At 42.8% G+C, this 20,656-nt stretch overlaps 1 protein-coding gene across 2 annotated transcripts in view; it reads left to right on the forward strand.

Annotated features, from left to right (window-relative positions):
* Nucleotides 1–15,760: 15,760 nt before the first annotated feature.
* Nucleotides 15,761–20,656, forward strand: part of ntrk3b (neurotrophic tyrosine kinase, receptor, type 3b) — a 79,727-nt gene continuing 74,831 nt past the window's right edge. Inside the window, exon 1 of one of the 2 annotated variants that reach the window (XM_067248934.1) lies at nt 15,761–16,005. In XM_067248934.1, the coding sequence (XP_067105035.1) occupies nt 15,761–16,005 (245 nt within the window). The remainder of the gene's footprint in view (nt 16,006–20,656) is intronic. The other variant, XM_067248935.1, reaches the window with a different exon arrangement.

Here is a 20,656-nt window from a genome sequence, read left to right on the forward strand (position 1 = left end):
GAAAACTAAAAAACTAAAGTTCTGCCTTAATTTTCTTAATGTGCAGGGCTGCGGGTTGTTTTACATTTTTCAATGGCATTGGATACATCCCCTAGGGCAAATAAAACTGAAGACAAATTTGATGTGGTGACAAAAGAGAGGGATAAGATGGAGAAGAGGACAGGGGCCTGTCTCTGCTAATTAAAAGAGGGGCCACTGGTGTAGCAGCAGGGTTCTCAGGTTAACAAGGAAGGTGTCAGAGGAGGAGGGTGGTGGCCCACAGAGAGAGAGAGAGGACAGAGAGAGAGAGAGAGAGAGAGAGAGAGAGAGAGAGAGAGAGAGAGAGAGAGAGAGAGAGAGAGAGAGACAGACAGAGAGAGAGAGAGAGAGAGAGAGAGAGAGGGGGGGGGGAAGGGAGATAGAGAGGGATAGAGAGGGATAGAGAGATGGAGAGATATAGATGGAGAGATGGAGAAATAGAGAGATGGAGAGAGAGATGGAGGACAGTACATGATGGATGGACCAGGGGATGGGTATTGTTACAATCATTAAAGAGACATCTCACCTCACCACATAAATTACCTGGGATTAAATATTAACGATGTGTCTGTCCTGGTTGACACATTTGGAGATTATGTCCATGATTTAGTCAACTTTAGATGTGTGGGAAGAAGGGACAGCGTGCATGTTCCACTTCAGTAATGATAAGAGACGGCTACCCTGTAAAAGTAAAGGTTATGTTTTGGTGTCAGTAATAGGAGCCAAAACCTCATGCCATTTCTGAGAGAACGTATAGGAAAGCTTTGGTACATGTACATTCAGAGTCATCTAACAGTCGGTGAGAAGAACTTTTACTGTAGAACTACAATATTTTCATTAACTAAACCCTTGATTAAACCCCCAACCCCCCTTAATGTTTACGTATTAGTGTATTTGAGCAGGGCTGTCTATGATTAATTGCTTGTTTGGCATTGAGCTAATGCTAGTTAACCTGTTGCTACCAGGACCTCATTAGCTGAAGTGGTTATTGCAGACAACTGGATAGATTTGGCTGGACACGGCTTCTGCTTCAATCAATAATCAAATTACATTAATTGCATTAATCTATAAAGATACATAGTCTAGAAAACTAATGTTTGGTGGTCATTTTGTGTGTTGGGTCAGGTGAATACTATGTATTACCATGGTATGCCCTGCTGAGAGTAACAGGTATTGGAAAAAAACATTTCCTCTCGTGTCTTCACGTATTAGTTATTTTAGATGTGTAAGTGACAGGTCTGTTTCAGTAATGGGAAATGCGTGAGAGGCATCATGGCCACAGTTGAGGTGTGCAGTGTAGTTGGACCAAATCGTTAAGACATCACCCTTCTGGATTGATCCTTGGGTTAAGAGCTTGGACTTCAAGGTCCAAAGCCCAAGGACAAAGGAGAGCATTTATAATCACCTTAGAACCCCCATTACAACATCCCCCTCCACACTCCCCCTGTACACCACCCACCCATACCCAAAATGACCCCAATTGATTGCTTGGTCCAGGAATTATGGCAGACATGTTTCCATTATAAAGAAAACAACAGCTCCCAGTGTTGCATGAGGACATCATGTAATCCAACTACAACCAGCAAAGAGTGAATAACAAACCACAAAGTATCTTAAGCACAGCTAACCTGATCAAAGCTCCACATTAACAGCGCAGGAGAGTGTTGCCCTGCAGTCTAAAACCAATTCTTGCAGACCCATTTTGAGAATTAACATTTGGCGTAATGGCTTGATTAGCCAAAAAGTGCTGACGTGTTTTTTTGGTCCAACTGTAGGAACAACATTAGTCGTTAGGTGTAGCCACAGGGAACGGAAACTCTGGTGAAGACATTCTATCATTCTATTAGGGGGATGCTTGTACTAGGTTTGTAATGGAATAAACACAGTGACTTAATGCACTTCTGAGTTGGGTTTCTCATCTTTCTTTCTTGTTGTTTTAGAAAGACCCGTCAGAGACCAGCAAGCTACTTAATATAGCCTATTACATATCTTAGCTTAGTGAAGGGTAGATTTACATTTGAGTCCAGTTGGTTATACTACTATAGATAGCTAAATTGACATTCAACGGCACAAACATGTTCTAATGTCATTAGGTTTAGTGTTGTCATATTAACAATTGAACAATTGTTTTTCCAATAGGTGCGATTGAAAAGTAGAGGAACACTCCAAAGGTAATCGAAATGACCAAAGTAACAGAATAAACGGTGGGGAAAAACATGGGTTTATGATAGTCCTTAGAGAAATAGGTTGCCCGAGCCCTTGCCTTTGATTTCAGCTTGAGTTAGAATGATATTATCGATCTGGAGGTGCGGCCCGACAATGGCGTTTGTTGTTGGCCCTGAGAGGGACAGAGTTGAGAGAGAAAGAAAGAGAGTGAGAGAAAAGGACAGTGAGGGAAAATTGTCATTTGCAGTTTTTTTGGAAAGGGAAAAAGACAGACAAAGAGAGATCGAGATAAAGACTAAGAGAAAGAGAGAGGAGGGTGAGGGGAAAGAGAGAGCAGCCGTGGCATGAGTAAGGGTCCGTCGGCAGAAATAGAACAGCTCCCCAATCAATCGTTGTGCCGCGGCCTGCTGGGAAACTGCAGGGGCTCCCTCAGCAGTGTCGTATAAAGGAGAGGTCGTAATGGGCCAATACATTAGATAAATGGCATTTACTGCTATGGAAACGACTTGGAACCTGGCTGTAGGTTGCCCACTGAGTCAGCCGGCAGTACGTATTTATATCCCCCCTCTTCCGCTCCTTGCTGTGTAATTCCTCTCCCCTCCTAAGCTTCCACACCTCGGATGATCCCCCTATCAGAGCTCTGGACACCCACTCATTGGCCCCCCTGGCCCCCCTCCCCTTTGCCTGAGGTCAATGGCGTCCCGCTCCGAGGGCCAGGTAGGGGGTTTGAAGCTGTTTGTCGCCAGCACAGCTGGCTGCTCACTGCTTCCTGTCAACTGACTGCAGGCGTGCTTGGGCGGGGGAGGGGGGGAGGGGCTTTGTGAGGGGGGAGGAGCGAGACTCATGGGGGGTGATGGCTCATGGAGGACGATGATAACAAAATAACTGTGTAGCCTCTGGCTGTTTAGCCCCACAGTGAAATAAATGATGTGGCTAACAGCTATAGCTAATAGCTGACAGAGAGCTGATCTGATACAGCCTGTTGTCGTAATGGGGGAGGGAAGGGGGGGGCTGTTGTCAATTTCTACGCTCTATAACAGATCTTATATTTTGGGGCCAGCTTTGATGTGGGTCCTGAATCGAGTAGGATGAGAGGGCATTTTAGGTTTAAATAAAGACACAGTCCTGTCTATTTTCTTCACACTTTTTTTGATCTTCTAATATCTTGCGTTCATTCCTGCCTCTGGTAATACCCAGAGAAGATTTCCTCTCTGGCTTTTTGTACGTCTACTATCTTTGCTCTCCCTGCTTCCAGCGTATGAATAATGAATTCCTTATTCAAAGGAAGCAGGCGATCTAGCCCGTACACGGTTGTCATTGTACGAGTGCTCACAACCCACAGACCCTTGTCATGTTCATGCTTCTCTGGGGAGCAATTTCAACACAATTTACCGGGCTTGAAAAACATGATGTCAGACAGGCTGAGTGTAGCAGCAAGCTAGGCTCGACGTTACCATACAACAATCTTGCTTAACCAATGTCAGACAAGAGGACATTTAAATGGAACTTCCTCTCAGTGATGGCTCTGTGTTCAGAACTATTCATTAAGAAAAGTGGGCCAACAATGGAATACTTAACAATGCAAATGCTTAAAACATTTTGCATTATTTATGAATGGTGAAGAACTTTATGGGTTAAAAGCTTAATGGTTGTTTGGGGACTACATCCTGTAGTGTATTGCACGTTGGTTAATGCAGCCTCAGAGTCCACATAATAGCCCAGCGAATTGATTGCTGTTCAAGGCTGCAGGAGTGTCCTCATGTACAATAGTTACATACTGTACATTCATCATATTTGAAAAAGCAACATTAACTTGTATAATTTGATGACCTTTGCTGGCATTACGAGTCATAGGTGTTACGAGTCATACGTGTCCTGTATATCTTAGGTGATGTTTAAACACACCCCCACACACACAAACACACTACAAATGGGGGATGTAGAGCAATTTGAATCAGAGAGGGATGTTGAGGGTCAGCTTTTTATCCCGACAAGGCTGGCACTCTTTGACCTCTCACCTGCATGGTGCATTTCTCAGCTGCCTCACTCTCATTCTCACCTGCCTGCTGTGTGTGTGTGCTTGCGTGTCTGCCTGTTGTGTGTGTGTCTGCCTATGTGTGTGCGTGTTTGTGAATGTGTGTACATATAATTGTGTTTGTGTACACCTGGACCTCTTGGTGTCTCCACTCTGCCCTAGCACACAGCACAGAGGATGGAGTCCATGTCGCGTCTCCTTAACCCACACCACACAATCGAGCTCCACAGACCTGCCATGATTTTCTTAGCTCTAATAGCCTCATCACAGTACTTCTCAAGGCAGAACAGACTTACTGTATTTGAAGGAAACTATAAAATGTGTTTCTATTCTTACAATTGACCAATTTTGAAGATTGTTGTTGTTGTAGAATAGAATAGACCCTTTTATGCAGTTCAAGTGCCGTGTCCTCTGAAAGCCATACTTTATTAAAAGCCATATATACAAAAAATGTACAACATTCGACAACAGTCCTCTCTGTGTTCAGAGAGGTTCGTGATGATACCTGGAATCTGCCATGGGAGGGATCCCCTGTCACAAGTCTCATTAAAACAGCTCTGTCACCACATCAAAGGCTCCCTTTTACCAGAGGAGACTGCGATCCCTGCAAACACTCCCAACACACCCTGTGTGTACTCCACGAGAGAAAGGAGGAAGACGGAGAGATGGGAAAGTCAAGGTTTTGGGTCACTTTAGATCTTTGGTGGAGAGAAGTAGAGGCTATTTAATGCAGAAATATGATAATCATCTCCTGGACCGTAAGGCGTCAGGACTTTTTAATATCTCCCTCAGCTCAGGTGATGCATCTGGGGTGAGCTGCTCTCTGACACTTGTAAGCGACAGAAGTTTTTGTCAACTCAGCACTCACCAAATAGGAAGTCCATTCTTTTTAGCCTGTCACTGACCGTGCAGTAAATATCTCAGAGAGAGAGAGAGAGAGAGAGAGAGAGAGAGAGAGAGGCAGAGAGAGAAAGAAAGAGGAACGAGAGAAGGGGGAGGGGGCACAAAAAGAGAGAGTGAAAAAAGGGAGTGAGAGAGTGACCTCGTTTACACCTTCTCCAGGACCTCCTTTGTTTCTGCATTACTCTAATTGGGGCTTGTGCAGCTATGTTCAGACTGCACCAGATCCTGCTCCCCTCCCTCACTCACTCCTTCCCTACCTCCCTCCCTCCATCATTTTGGATGAGGGAGATAGGAAGGGCACAGAATAGATTATGATCAGATAAGCTCCCCTTAACAAGCCTTTTCTCCTGCCGTAGCTGTCATCTCTGGGCAGAGTAATACTGTTGCTGATGTGATTCGGCCAGAAGACGGATTTTTGCAATGTCCTCTGAGAGCTTTCTCATTTCTCTGTTCTTCCCAGGACAAAATGAAAGCAGTAGACTGCAGAGATAAAGTTGCGGTGGATTGTTGAATCAATAGCCCCAGGTCTAGTTCCCTTCAGACCTGCCTAGTGGGTATAACTAAAGAATCACACCTAACAGCAGCAAATACTGTACTTTGGGACAAATATCTAAATTGCACTTTTTGACTCAGACCTTGAGCACAAACTTTCCCAAAGCAGACCAGATATTACCCAGCAAAATCATTTACAACCCTTATTAAGTTAAAACGATGCTACTCTTTTCCTAATCCTTATTACTGTGATAAATCACTGATGGTGTTCCTTCTTATCCAGATGAAAACTCCTGCTTTAGTCATCCTGACTGTGTGCAGAGAACACATTTGAAATCCACCCACATGCTTACTGGGATCATCCCACATCAAAGTACCCTGGGAGAACATTCACTAAAGTCTCTACCGTGTGCTCTATTTAAAGTTCATAAAAGGAAACAAGTCATAAACAACACATCATGTTCAATAGCAATACAACAGACTATATACAGTTACAATATGTAATCATGTATCACAAACACCACCATCACAGTGGTTAGGAGCCATTGACCTCCCAGAAATATATTCAGACTACCGTCAGATCTAAGCGGAAATGCAGGAAAAACGTCCTTTCTAATTCTTCAGTATACCTGGCGGTGTGTCTACCATAGCCATAATCATAACCATGACCATACTACCGTACTACTGTATTTAGAATGTGTGTATATAGTATTCACCACACTAAATTGTGTGGAAAGGATGGACCACTGGAGAAATAGATGTCTTGTAGTTTGGATTTTTGGGACAAAGTTATTGATTCAATTGTTCCAGGCTAGAGCAATCGAGCACAGATATCTAACTGAAACAATTCCACTCTGTATTTGGACCCAAGTATAGCCTTTTTATTCAGGACACCTTGTCTCAGGAACTCCTGAGCAGCCTAGCAGAAACACGTGTCACTTCCTCCCTTCCTCTGAGACCCTCCCCCCCAATTTGATGAGTCAGACATACTATGTGTGACTTGAACAAGATGTTTGAAGGTTAGTCAGTATCCTATAACCTCCCCAACTCACTCTTGTTCTTGACATTGATAAATTTCTTGCCAGGAGAGACAATTACGCCACTTCTCCACATCTCCACACCTTCTAGAAGAAGTCAGACAATAATGTTTCTCCCTGATTTACCATTTCTGTCCATTCAATGTTTTTGTTATTTATTTAAAAAAATACAGAAGGTTTTTTAGATTTTTGGATATATTCTATGTAACGTGGCTCAAAATAGCAAAACAGACCTTGGAATTGTCTGGTCTAAAGAAGAGTGACACACCGTGAATAGACGTGCCCACTTTAGAGCAACCTGCAGTCTGACTGGAGGGGCGAGGGGGAGCTAAGATCAGCTCCACACAGCTATGAATCACAAGCCTTGGTTTTCTGACTCACTGGAATTATGTAAGCTCCTTGCATTCCATCAAATATGGAGGAGGAAGAGGAAACCGTTTATGAAACGTGTAGAGTTCCCTTATCAGATCAACACAGGAACAGATCCGTCGAAAGTGATGATGAGAATGCTGTTGCTGCTGCTGCTGATGACGAGGATTGTTGATGACCCCTCTGGTCATTTGGGTGATTGATTTGCATTTTTAAGTGAACGATTCATTAAACTCTGCTGGTCTTTTCTTCAGATCACCTGTATTGATATAGGTCATAGAAACTGGATAAATAAATACAAACTGAAGCATGAAGAGATTGCTGTGAGCCAAATAATGATATTGAATTCACTAAGCCTGTCTCTCTGACTTTCCACAGTCATCTGGCTGCGACACAAATCACATTGAAATGATGCTGAAAGTGGGACCTGTGTGTGAGGACTGTGTAAGTGACTCAGCATCTGCAAGTCTTCCTTTAGCCCCGAACCCCACTGAGTTAGCTGCCATGCAATCCCACCCTGATATAATAGAAACCAATTAACTGAGTGGGTGGCTTTACCAAAATCTTGATTTAAAATCGCGCTTTATTAAAAAGAGTTACAAAGTGCCAGCATACTTAACCTGACTGGTGGCGGAGATATGATAAAGAATGTAATCCGCTTGGCGTGATGTGATTGGCTTATCCAGTAATAGTCCCCCCACAGTGTGTGGAAACTCGCTTGCGTTCCCAAATCAGTCTTACAGCTTCACTCCCCCCCAAAAAATAAATTTGTCAAAACTTGTTTTTTTGGGGGTAGGAAGTAACTATAATTTCCCTTTCCCTCAGCACACTAGAACAGTTCAAATCAATTGTCATATTGCTGCAGTGTGGGCTACAACATTATTTCACAGTCCTTCTGTGACCATGCATGTACATTGATAGATACTGATGGAAACCCCCAATATAGATAATTAGTATACATATAAGTATAATACAACTGTCTAGCTTTGCTGGGATAATAAGCCATCTTGTGCTCTGCAGTAGCCATCGGAAGGTCCATTAGTTTGTCTTTCTGCGAAGCTCTTTCAAATGACGATGGCTGAGTGTCACTGTGGCTCCTCACACTGCCTGTTCTGAGCAGCTTAACCCGGGAACCCTGGGATGAGATATTAATTAGTTATTAATGCACTCGGCAGGCCTGGGATCAGCCCAGCCACACCTCTGCATATCCTCATTGCCTGATCGTATCGAAGAGGAGGAAGAGTTGCCGGGGTTGTGTGAATATCCGCGTTTAGCCCCAAAAATATGCAGACCAGGGTAGGTCTTTTTTAACGGGAAGAGGATGGTGGTTACTAAGTATTAGTGTTGAAAGTATGTGAGAAAAATTAAAATGATAAAGTTGTCGTAATACTGCATTTAGTTATGTACGATCAGGATAGCTCTGCATAACCTCTACATAACCTCATTATCTGACTGTACTTTGCTGTTCATACACATTAGTATTTCTGGCAGAATGACTTCATGACATCACACTCCTTAAGCCCCTTGTAAGGCATCTGCTGGGAGGAACAATATGGAATGATGTACAATGATGTACGCCTAGGGTAGAGCTATACGATGCATCATAAACATTTGATGCTGAGCTTCAGTGTATTTTGTATGATCAAGGGGAATTTGTTGCATGCCCTTTCAGTATCAATGAACTGAAATGAAATTCAGGAGCTGTCCTGGTTTACCAGTTTCCCTTCCTCCATGTTCCCCCACGTTCCCCCACGTTCCCCCACGTTCCCCCACGTTCCCCCCTACCCCCTTACAACCCCCCCTCCCAAGCGCTCCAGTCATCCAGGTTTCTTGTGTGTGCACTCCTTGACAGTGTTTATCTATGGATTACACCTTGTCTCCTCGTCTGCATGTCGCAGGCCAATTCCTTCCTGGCTCTTCTTGCTGAACAAGCACCTCTCTGAGATAGGCACTGCAGCACAAATAAGAAACTGCATCTTTTTTATATAGAATGTGACTTATATAATGGGGTAGTGGATTTATCATGTCAGAAATAACAGTTTTTCCCTTTTTCTTTTTGCAAATCTGCTGAATTACTTTAAACCCCCTTGGAATTCTGTCCGGTGATGAATGGTTTGTTAGATACTGTTTACTCTGAGGCGGGATAAAAACTCTAATGCATTTTATAAACATCCGCTTGTGGTTGTATATACAATACATCCCCTATGCCGTGAAATAATCACTTGATCTTAATACGAATCCAGTTGGCATATTGGAATTTGTCGCCAGAATTTTCCATCTTCCTGCGTTGTCGTACAGTTTTAATTTCAGCCCTGTAAGGTCACGCCAGGTTGGATGTGTGTTGGTTAATCTCATGCATTTTGTCTTTCAAAAATGCATCGCAAGACTTCAGCTTATGGCAGGATGAAAACACTGACCATCTGGTGTGAATCCCATCAACATCAGTTTTTTCATTTTGGATTATGGAGATTTTGTTTGTGAATACAGGCCTCAGGTCTTTTGGCAACAGGTGTGAGAGGTGCAGTGGCGCTGCAGAATCTTAACACTGATTCTTGCATGTTTTTATAAGTCATGTAAATGCACACAGGCATGCATGCATGCACACTCACACATCCAACAATCCTGAACTACACGCACGCACACACACACACACGCACACAGACACACACACGCGTGCAAAGCCCACAGCAGCCAATGCTTTCACAGCTGAAACAAAAAAGGTCCTATGCTCCATCTAAACCCCTCATAATGAGTCCTCTCATCTCTCCACAGCACTGTTCGGAGAGGAGCTGGCTTCTCTGCTGACACCCTGGCAAGAAGCACCAACCTCCCCTACTCTCACCCCTTCCAACATAACCAGCCTGAAAACCCCATGAAGTGCTCACTGGGTCTTTTCCTCCTCTGTCCGGAGTGCCACGTCTTGGAGATGTGAACAAAGCTCACGGGGGGTGGAGAGGGTGTGTGGCGGAGGAAAAAGGACTTCTTAACTGAATCAGACTCAGTCAGCCGAGACGGCTGGAAACGTCTTCTCCTTTGATTCCCCAGGGGAGGAGAGGGCCAAAACAAATGAAGTCTGACTCCTTTATTTTCTCTGGGGTTCTGTAGGACTGACCCGGGTTGTCCCTCGGCCCGAGGGGATCCAGCAGTGATCCTCTGCTGTCTGCCCGCCCGCCTGGCCTGTCACAGCAACACAATAGGCCAACTCCAACTTTATTCTCTGGCCATGACAGAGCAAGGATAGCCCCACATTCTCTCTGTGATGAGAGGAAGGCTTCATTAACAGTGTTGTGTCTCAGATCTATTTAATGATAAGAAGGCATTGATCTGTTCATATCATTGCCTGAGGAATGCCTTGATGTGTTTTTGCATTTTTTTTTCAGTGAGATAGCAAAAAAGGTTTGTGAAAATTTTACACCGTCATATAAAGATCTCAATGAAAGATGAAAAGAAGAATAAAATATTCAAACATAAAAAAGATGTTTCCCTGCAAAGAAATATGTGAAATGAATAATTAATAAGACAATGAAAATACACATAATATCCCCAGTGAGAATGAGTCCACATTATTCATCTAACAGTATACCCTTTGTTTTGTCTCATAAAATGAGGCCCAAACCTTGTAAAATTGGTTGCAAAATAGATTTACAGTTTACACTGTAAAAACTGTAGGTATCAGTGTAAAGCATCTTCAACATTCGTGACTAGCAGTTGGCAGATACACATGTGATGGATATCAACACACTCCGCTTCGCAATCTCCACATCCCAGCTTTCTGTCAATCATCTTTGTCCCACGAGACACAACAGAGATATGGCTTGGTGGATGTTTTCTTTCCAGGCATACACCACAATCCCTGTTTCTCCAAACTAAACCACTGTAACAAGCCCACTTGCATGCGCTGTAAACGCTCACGGCCGCTGCTATTTTCGGTCATCTTGTCTAACGAGGAGATGTGGAACACCTGTGGAGTGTAGCGCTGCAGTGTTCTGCCCTGTCGTCCTGTCTCGGGCCCTAATAGGCAGGTGGCACCTCCCATCAGAACACAGATATACCGGCAAGGACACAGCTGTTTTCACAAGAAAAGAGAGACAGAAGAGAAGGAATAAAGAAAGAGACAGAGAGAGATAGAGAGAGAGAGAAATAAAAAGACACAAAATGACTTCATGTTTGAGGGGATGTGCTAATTTGAAACATCCTAAAACCTTTGTGCCTTGTTCAAATCTATCAGACAGGGCGGTTATTTAATTACATTTTAAATAGACTCTGGATGATGAATTAAATCTCTCCACTGTTCTGTTGCAAATCAAAACCTGATTAATCCATTTTTAATCAATGCTGACAGGGGTATCCCTTGATGTTTCATTCAACCGAAGATGACGTCTAAAGCCGCTGTGAACTCCGGCCAAGGTCCCCTCCATCAAGATTCAGACAACAAGTTGTAATGACATGCACAGGACACGTGAAGGTCACCTGAGATTTGACTGCAATCACGGGAGAGTTTAAGTTGACTTGGGCCATAAAAATAGCTTTTTCTCTTTTTTATAATGTTTCAATACCCATCTGATGCACCAGCTTGACTTTAAAGGATAGAAGGGTGGACGGACGATCTATCAAACTATCTCCCTATCCCCCTCCAGGGTCTGTGTATCATTATGGGAAACATACTGGTGGTGGGACATCCATTTCACAGTGTAACCAAGCAGACTGCTCTGCGTTTATCTATCTGAGAAATGGGCACCATAAAACTGCTAGGCTCCTTTCAAAATAATGTTGGAGAGTAAGATACAATTTCCCCGCATTACGGACTGCTTTTTCTGGAGGGGGCCAGTCAGGAGAATGTATTATTGTTATAAATGTAAGTCATCCACACAGTCCCCGGTGTCCTCTGTGCTGGAGTCATGGTTTGAAAGAGGATAGTCTGTGAAAAGAGAAGGAGAAAATAGAAGAGGCCTTTTGTTGCATTTTTATTTGGGGGGGGGGGGTGTATGAGAGAACATAAGAGTGGAATCTCACACAGGTCTTCTGTACACAAGCCCAAGAGTGACACAATCCTAGAAAACAATAAATTAGCCTTCAAGACCTCAGATGTCTTCCGGAAGATCTGTATGCTTCTGTGGTCTTGACGGCTGAGTTCTCATTGTATCAAGCAGCCTAAGACATTTTCAAGGTTTCTTAAGCGGAAATCTGAGGAGTATGAATAGGCAACAGTGATGTCTTGTCAGTCTGCAACGTGCAAAAATCTCACATTCATGAATAAATAAGAAGAGCAAAAATGAATCTGCATTATCATCCAGGGATTACATCCCCATCCTGTGACAGCAAAGGAAACCGTGTGCGGTTTAATACTCGGGTCAGAATGGTAATGTGTAATCTGCCTTGACTAATTGAGTATAGGATTTTGAATAGCGTTGGGAGGAGAACAAAAAAACGGAATGCATCTGAAAACCTAAAAACATTTTGGGCTTCCTGGAGGTGGAGTGGGCTGGGGGGGTTGTGTGTGGCGGAGGTAGGCGGTGGGGTTGGGTGTAGGGGGTCTGACTATCTATTGACAGCTTACTGCGAGAGACAGGATCCTCAACGTTAGAGTGGGTGTGGAATCTCAATACAGCCGGGATGGCTGGTAGATGAATTGTTTAGAGAACAAAACCTTGATCTCGCCAGATACACGCTCTCTGCCTCGGTGGCTGTCACGTTTCTCTCCCACTCTGTCACTCTCAGGAGTGTGGCGCCTCTCCTACACTGTGGGGGCGGATGGCAAACCGCATTCCTGCTCCCCTGGTTTTCAAAGAGCATGGACATGCGCTGTCCTTCAAAAGCAGCTTTTACATAGAACATCTCTTCCGTTCCATTCACTCTAGCCTGTCTCAGCCTGAGTGCCCAAGTAACGTAAATGTGTGGTGAGGTTTACTCATCAAACACAGTTCTCTCAGAGATAGACTAAAGTGTAGTGTCGTATACTGTAAGGAGGTAACAGTCCTCCTGAGCACTGAGGAAAAGTCTTGAACCCTCTTTTCTGTTCTGAAGCCCTCTATTGTTATGATTTTCAATAACATAAGCTTGTCCATGGCAGTGGGTTTTCAGACTACACCAGTTCCTCAAGCACTGAATAAAATTGTTCCTCCAAACACTATAGGCTATATTTTTTAACCAGTTCCAGAATACTGATGTGTTATTTGTGGGAGTAGTTCAAGTGATGGGACACACATTGCTATAGTGGTAGTCAGACCTAGAGGGAAGGTTACAACAACGAAGGGACAGTGAGATCCTCAAGGCTCAAGTCCAAGGTACAATAATATCTTATCTTCTGACAAAGCCAACAAAAAAAGCTTTGGACACCTTTTTCACAGTTGAGTCAGTTGTCTTTCATTCTTTTATGAGCCTCTCTTTTATTCATGTCACTGCACAACATTAGTGTTAGGGAATTGGTGGGTAAACATCTCCTGTTTTGCTGACTTCTTAAAATGTTTGTGATGTTCTCTATTCACCTCTCCACCTGTACTGACATATGTAGTTTTCTTGAGTTGGGGTGAATTAAAAGGCCAGGAGTGTTATGTGTCTACAGGATACAAGGGGTCAGGGGGAAGACAAGCTACTGGATTTCAGTCTGATGACTACCTATGAGACACCAAGGATTCCCACACAAATACACCAGGAGTTACATACAAGCATCAAAGATACTAAATTATTCAGTCAAAGGCCCAAAAAGCCAATTTAGAGAATGCAGGAAAACCTGTACTTGATGATTGCAGATTTTCACACACAGTGGAAACTATTTATGTCATTAGATCCCATCAATTTCAACTAGGCACATTCTTAAATATGTCTGTGAAGCCCATCTGAATTGATTGCTTTTCCCATTTCTTTAGAACGTTTACCTGGGGTTGTCGATACACAGGAGGCCACAGTACACAGGCCATGTGTCCAATCACAGTATATAATAGGATCAGCCATTTGAAGTATCACACTCACTGTCACTGCCTATAATGTCTTGTCTGAAACAAGGTTATAGTGTGTTGTCTCTGTGTAAGAGAGAGAGGAGAAGTCGTATCTATCCTCAATTGTTGGACAGGTGACTGAAAATCCCTTCTGCTTAATTAATTTCCACCAGCAACCTGTTATGACTGCACTCCATCTTTTGAATGGCCAATAAGTACAGGGGTGTTTTGATTGGTCCACTCTGCAAACAACTTGGGCTTTCAAGTAGAGTGGTGGATCTCTGCACACCAAACAGTTTGAGAGACTTTGATTGGACTGATGAGATGAAAAGAAAAATAATTGATTGAGACGTAGACAGTTAGGCGGAAGGATCTGGATAACAGGGATACACCTGATGACAGGGAACGGTTTGGCTTGGCAGTCCCAAAGAGGGGGGTGTTCACTAGGTGACAAACGTTCACATGACAGAGTGTTTGAAATGGTAAGTGAAGATGGACAGCAAGCCCCGGAGATTCTGAAGGCCCTGATAGCCGAGACGAGTTGAAAGGACCAGACTGGCGTCTCCTCTCTCATTCTTATTTGACTGAGATGGAAGTATGAGATGTGCCTGATACTATCTTTCATGAGTTTCTCCAACTTGATTAATGGACTATCTCACAAAGAAGAAGAATGAAACTTCAAGGAAGGGATGATTTCTGACAGACCAATCACAGTTTTTTTTGGTGGGGGTCGGGGGTGGGGGGCTGTGTGAATGATGCTTGAAAAGAATATGTAGGGATTTTGATCTATGTTTAGTTGGAAAAAAATTCAAACAGAGAAAAGTCCATGACAGGTGGTTGTCATGAGGGAAACTTCTAAGTAAGTGATACTGACGTCATAATGTAATGAGGTAAAAGGACTATGGGCCTATTCATTGAAACTGTGGAGACTTTTTACTGGCAGGAATTGTGTGGGAACACATTTTCATCAGTTAAAAGTGATCTCCTCTGGAAATCTCCATGCACAAGATTTAAGGATCACTATTCAAACGCAGATTGGGCATGCAGTATAACTTAAGGAATGTAGGAATAAAATATTAAATTGTATTAAATGTAATCGGACACACAGACTAAATGCTAGACACATATTATCTGTCTTTTAAATTCAGTTTGACAGACAACAAATCTCCTCAAGACAGAATAAACATCGACAGTAGTTTACTTTAAAGGTGAAAGTAAAATGTGTCTTTAGATCATGGACTAGCCTATCTCGAACGTCGAAGTAATTTGCCAAGCTATTTGGATATAGCGTCTTCGAAAATATGTAGCCTACGCAATTTCATTTCATTTCATTCAGTGCAAGAGATGACGTTGTCTTTATATGGTCAGTGTGGATTATGTCAATAGCTTTCGCAGGTAGTTACCGATCGAAGATATGATAATGCTGTGTAGGAGGGACTTGATGCTCCGCGCAAACTTCTCGTTTGAGCTTTTCCCATTCGAGTGCCAGTCGCCCTAGTCCTTCTTGGCGCGACGACATCAACTTGGAATTCAGTGGACACGGTAGCGGATCCTACAATGCAGTTGAAAGTGAAAAAGCGAGCGGAGGCTGAGAATTTTACGCTGATATAGCCTATCTTTAACGTTTTTTTTCCTTTTCCTTAACATTAGATTTTCTGATACAAGGACACTAGCATCTATAGCAAGTCATACCTTCACAAGCACAGTCACGTATTCGCGCGGTCACATTAAAAACATAATCTCAAACACACTAATAACATATCTTTATTTTACGAAGAAGGACGTCAACCTTTTTGGATCGAGACATGGATCTATGGTTCTGTTCGACCCGAATTTGCTGGTGGAGGGTATTGTTTCTCATGAGCATCTTCCAAGACTATTTGAGCTCAATGCTGGACTGCCCGCCAACCTGCAGCTGCTCACCAACAGAGATATATTGCAATAAGTCCGACAATGGGAAATTCTTCCCTTTGCTTGCTCTTCAAGATACAGGAAGCAGTGGCAATACAAGTGTCGATATAGAAGACTTGTTCAAGAATATCACGTCCATGTAAGTATGGGAATTGTGTGTGGAGTCTCAATGCATATGAAAGTCCTTCATTTGCTGTAAATATAAGGGTAACAAAAACTGGCTGAATACACCTGCAAGAAAACCAACAGTAAACTCACAACAATTCAATGCTATTAGCTACTATAAAAACCACAAATGATTTCCATACACATCTTTGGGTAAATACAATTATATATTAAAGATACATCTTAAAGGTTTGTGGTCGGAATTTTTAAAGGCGACTTGTGCCTGAAATGCCAACATTTATGCTTTGATGAGCTTGAACGTGACCAGACAAACTTTATCTAAGAAACAATAAATTATATGAATCTACAGCAATTTTTTCAACAAACATTTTCATATGAATAGCTTACTTCAAGATATATTAATAAAAAAGGAATAAAAAGGCACCCATGTAAGATAGAAATATGGTTAAAGATTAATCTGCCCCCCGTTTATATCCAGGTAGTATTTCCTAAAATAATGGTATGTTTTAAATAGAGCACAGCACTGATGACGTGAATTTCTCTCGAAGGCTTTCCCCTCCAGAAGTGTATTTTCACGCTGCCTCACCATCTCTGCATTGCCTTGCTCCTCCGCTCTTGTATGATGCGTTTGAGCGGCGCGCTGGCCTTGACCCTCCTGCCAACCAACATCACAGAGCTCTTTCTTTAAAAGTAGCTAATTAGCCCTATCGCATGTTTTCTCATGCGATGTAGACATAAGCTGACGGCGTACACTGGTTTCTTTTACAATTGCATAAGCAAATTGTGACAATTTCGTTTCTGCATTAGGCCTACTGAAGGTTGCGGCTTTTTCTCGCATGACATCTGATCATTCCGCCGCTTGTGGTAGCCATCACTAACCTCGTCTTTATTTTAATGGACAACTAGTTGTGTGTGTGGTTTAATCATTGCTTACCCGGGCCAGTAGAGGGTACCATGGTAGTTTGTAATGGCAAACATTCAGTATAAAGTAGATGTAGAATTCTACATCTGTGAAAATGCGTGAAATCGTGCCATGGCTTGTCCTTGCCTGAAGCTATTCTAACGTAATTGACCAAAGATTAATTGTGTATCTAATGACCGTGTCAACAGCTAAGCAACCCACGCTGTTTTACTTGTTTGCGTGGCCGTTGGCTCAGTCCCTTACTTATCGTGTTGGCACCTGCAGCTTGCGCGCAGGAAGAACGTCTTGCTTGTCAGCACCATGTCTGCTGGACAGCTCCCGGTGAGACGGCGGAACGGCCTCGCATTTGGGCAGTCTGCAGCACCGGGCCCCATGAACAGCAGGATTAGTCTCTCTCTCTCTCTCTCTCTCTCTCTCTCTCTCTCTCTCTCTCTCTCTCTCTCTCTCTCTCTCTCTCTCTCTCTCTCTCTCTCTCTCTCTCTCTCTCTCTCTCTCTCTCTCTCTCCCTCTCTCTCTCTCTCTCTCTCTCTCTCTCTCTCTCTCTCTCTCTCTCTCTCTCTCTCTCTCTCTCTCTCTCTCTCTCTCTCTCTCTCTCCCCCATTAACTTCCCTTTCTGGTTTGGATGCATACATTTTCCAGCGCCCTTGAACTGTGCCACTGAAGCCATCAAGGCTTTTTCCTTCTCTTTGAGGGTAATCGAGAGAGTGACAATTGGCGTGAATACAACATGGTTGCTACAGGATTATAGAGACAACTCTATTTCACGTCTGATAATAATTTTCAATTTTCACAATTACAATGAATTTGTCATGAATTGAGTGATCTGCGTGTGTGTGTGAAATAGTACCAATGACAACTGGAATGGAATAGAAAGTGAAGGCTGTTGAAATATTTGACATTCGAGTCTCATTCCACATGAGTGTGACTGCAGGTGTGGTTGGTTTATTAATCTAATGAAAATATCTCATATTTTCTTTTCACATCCCTGTAGTGAAGTTCAGGCCTTTTCTATTAGTTCTGTAATGCTGCACAACTGAACCCGTTGCTTATTACAGAGGCATCCGGTACAAAGGGGACTCTATGAGGATGAAATCATGGGAATAATTCCTATTTTTTGAAGCACATTGTGAAGTGACGTCTCCATTGCAGTTATCCATTCATTGGGCTTAGAGGTTGAACCTTAACTGGAGAAGGAGATTTGTGCTTGGAGGAAAATCTATTTGTCAAAGTTACCTTTTGGAGATTATCTTCTTTGTCGTGTAGAAACATTAAAGATTTATGTGTAATGTCGAAGGTATGGTTTTCATTTGATGGACAGATGAAAACAATAAATTGGTTGTTTTGCTCAGTTTTCAACCACTTACACATCAGTTGGATGATTGAAATATGTAGTATAGTTTATTTTTTTTGTTATTTGTTGTTACTGTACCCATAAGCTCTAATCAATCCTATGCTGTTTTAGTTCATTTATCATTCATCTTCCTGTTTTCAAAGCAAGCACAAAACACTGACTAGTCTACAGACTCTCCCACAAATATTCTTTGTTTCTGCTCTAATTCTTGGGACAAAAGGGAACCAAGACCAAGATTTGGACAATCAGGGGAACACAACCCCCCATGGTCCGAGTTCGCTGGAGATGTCTCTAGCATGCAGCCCTGAATGTCAGCCATATTGTTTGGCGTAGCTGGACATGGGGTGGACCTTCTCTACGACTGTGCTAGGCATAATGTTACTCAGGCACTGAAGGTTCTTCTTGTCATAAGCATATCATCAAGTTTGCATGAGCCTGTCTTTGTGGTAAGTAGGTCAGGGCCGCCATCAGAGAATTAGGAGGAGTGTGTTAGTTTTGGATCCCTGGCATGCAGAGACGCAATGAAAAGGCCTGGCCATGTGACTGACCCGGCTTTCTCCCACGCACCCTCTGCATCTGCAGTGCTCCTCTGCTTTAAAGGAGCATACTAATGAAGCAACTCTCCTTAAACAATCAAAAGATGCATTGAGGATCCACGGGGTGAGAAACCTAGCAGGCGCCCCAAGGCCACACTGTTTGAGAGAGGATTAGACAATCCCTTTAAGATATCCTCATTAGGAAATGCATCAAATCTGATCAGTGAACTTCTATCTTAGCTTGTTGATTTTTTTTTTATTTGAATATTTGGAAATAAATAAAAAAATCTTGGATTTGTAACCCTATAATGTCTTCTGATTTTGGTTAATTCTACAATTCAAGACCTACATAAAACCACAGAGACTATTCTGCAACACAAACCGTTCAGCTACTCTTCACTCACCCCTAATTGCATTGACTATAGAGAGATAACACACTGTATAGGGTTTCATTGGAGATAAATTATGGTTGGAGACCTTTGTTATCACCTTTAATTTCCTGCAAGATAACCTCCCCTGAAGCTGAGAATGTGTGGGTGACCTTCCAAGTATGAATCACTCCACCGGCGCCCACATGATAGCCTTTATCAGCATACACTTAAATAGTGCATGACACTCTGTCTCCTTCTCCATCCTCATGCCTGTTCAAACCTCAATTACTATTCATATGTTTTTGTCATTTGAAAATATCAATCATCGGGCATTAGCAATTATGATGAATCATACCCCTCTGTGTCTGTAGAGTGTGAGTGCATAGTTTGGACAATGTGGATTTTCCTTTTACATTTCAGAAAGGTACAACACGAGTATATGGTCTATGTGTCTTTATCAATTACATTACCACGACTAAAGAGCTCTCACTAGATTTTGTGCATTGCTGTTAACATTATAAAGGCCGGAATGGTCCTCTATCCTTAGTGACCTTGAATGACAGCTGTCATTGTGTCTGGAGTGCACTCACTGTCCAGTAGGATGCCCTGTGTGAGCTCTCACACAAGTTACTATGCATTATCATTTTCAATAATATGAATAATGTCCCCTGCTATTGGAATAGCCCTGGGTGGATTGCTGCTACAACCCTCTTACTAATGTGATATTATAGATTTATTTAGTGAAAGCAGGGCAATGGACATCAGTTATGGGTCCACATCTCACTCCTCCTCTCTAGACTCTGGCTTTAGGGCACTAAAAGTGAGTGTCAATGATGTGTGTTTGCATGTGTGGGTTTTTTGTGGGTTTGCGTGCATTCATGGATGGTGAGGCTGTGGATGTATTAAGGCAATTTGTTTGAGTGAGTGTGTGCGAGTATGTGTGTGTTGTATATCGATGGGGTGAGTAGTAATGGTTCTGGTGGTAAACAGGCCTGATAAAGGTAATGGACCCGACCTGATTCCGACGGGTAACATAATCAATGACTGGGTCACTAAGGACATATGACCCATCTTGGCGTAAATACAACTTCTGTTTCTCAGCCCTGTTACAGTGACAGGGTGCATCAGAACACATTTCTATTGATTTCTTAGAGACGGTTTCTGATTTAGATTCTTGTTCTGCTCTGTCTTGTATTGGCATACGTTTGACTTAACCTTCACACGGTCGGGGTGATGGGCCACTCAACCATATTCAATGATTATTCTATAATTTTCAGGAACTGCTCAGGAACAATGCTGTTATTGTCCTGAATTCAGGCTGAGTGTTTCAACACTTGATATGGTATTTTATTGGGGTACAGTTTGAGTGGGGGACAATTTGGGCGTACACAGAAATATTTTTGCTAAGTGGGAAAGACTGGAGAGTTTGAGGGGGTCTTGAATATTTTGTGAGACTCTGACAGGGCATTAATTTGTTTTAGTGG

This window comes from Osmerus mordax, chromosome 13, assembly GCF_038355195.1.
Source record: "Osmerus mordax isolate fOsmMor3 chromosome 13, fOsmMor3.pri, whole genome shotgun sequence".
NCBI lineage: Eukaryota > Metazoa > Chordata > Actinopteri > Osmeriformes > Osmeridae > Osmerus > Osmerus mordax.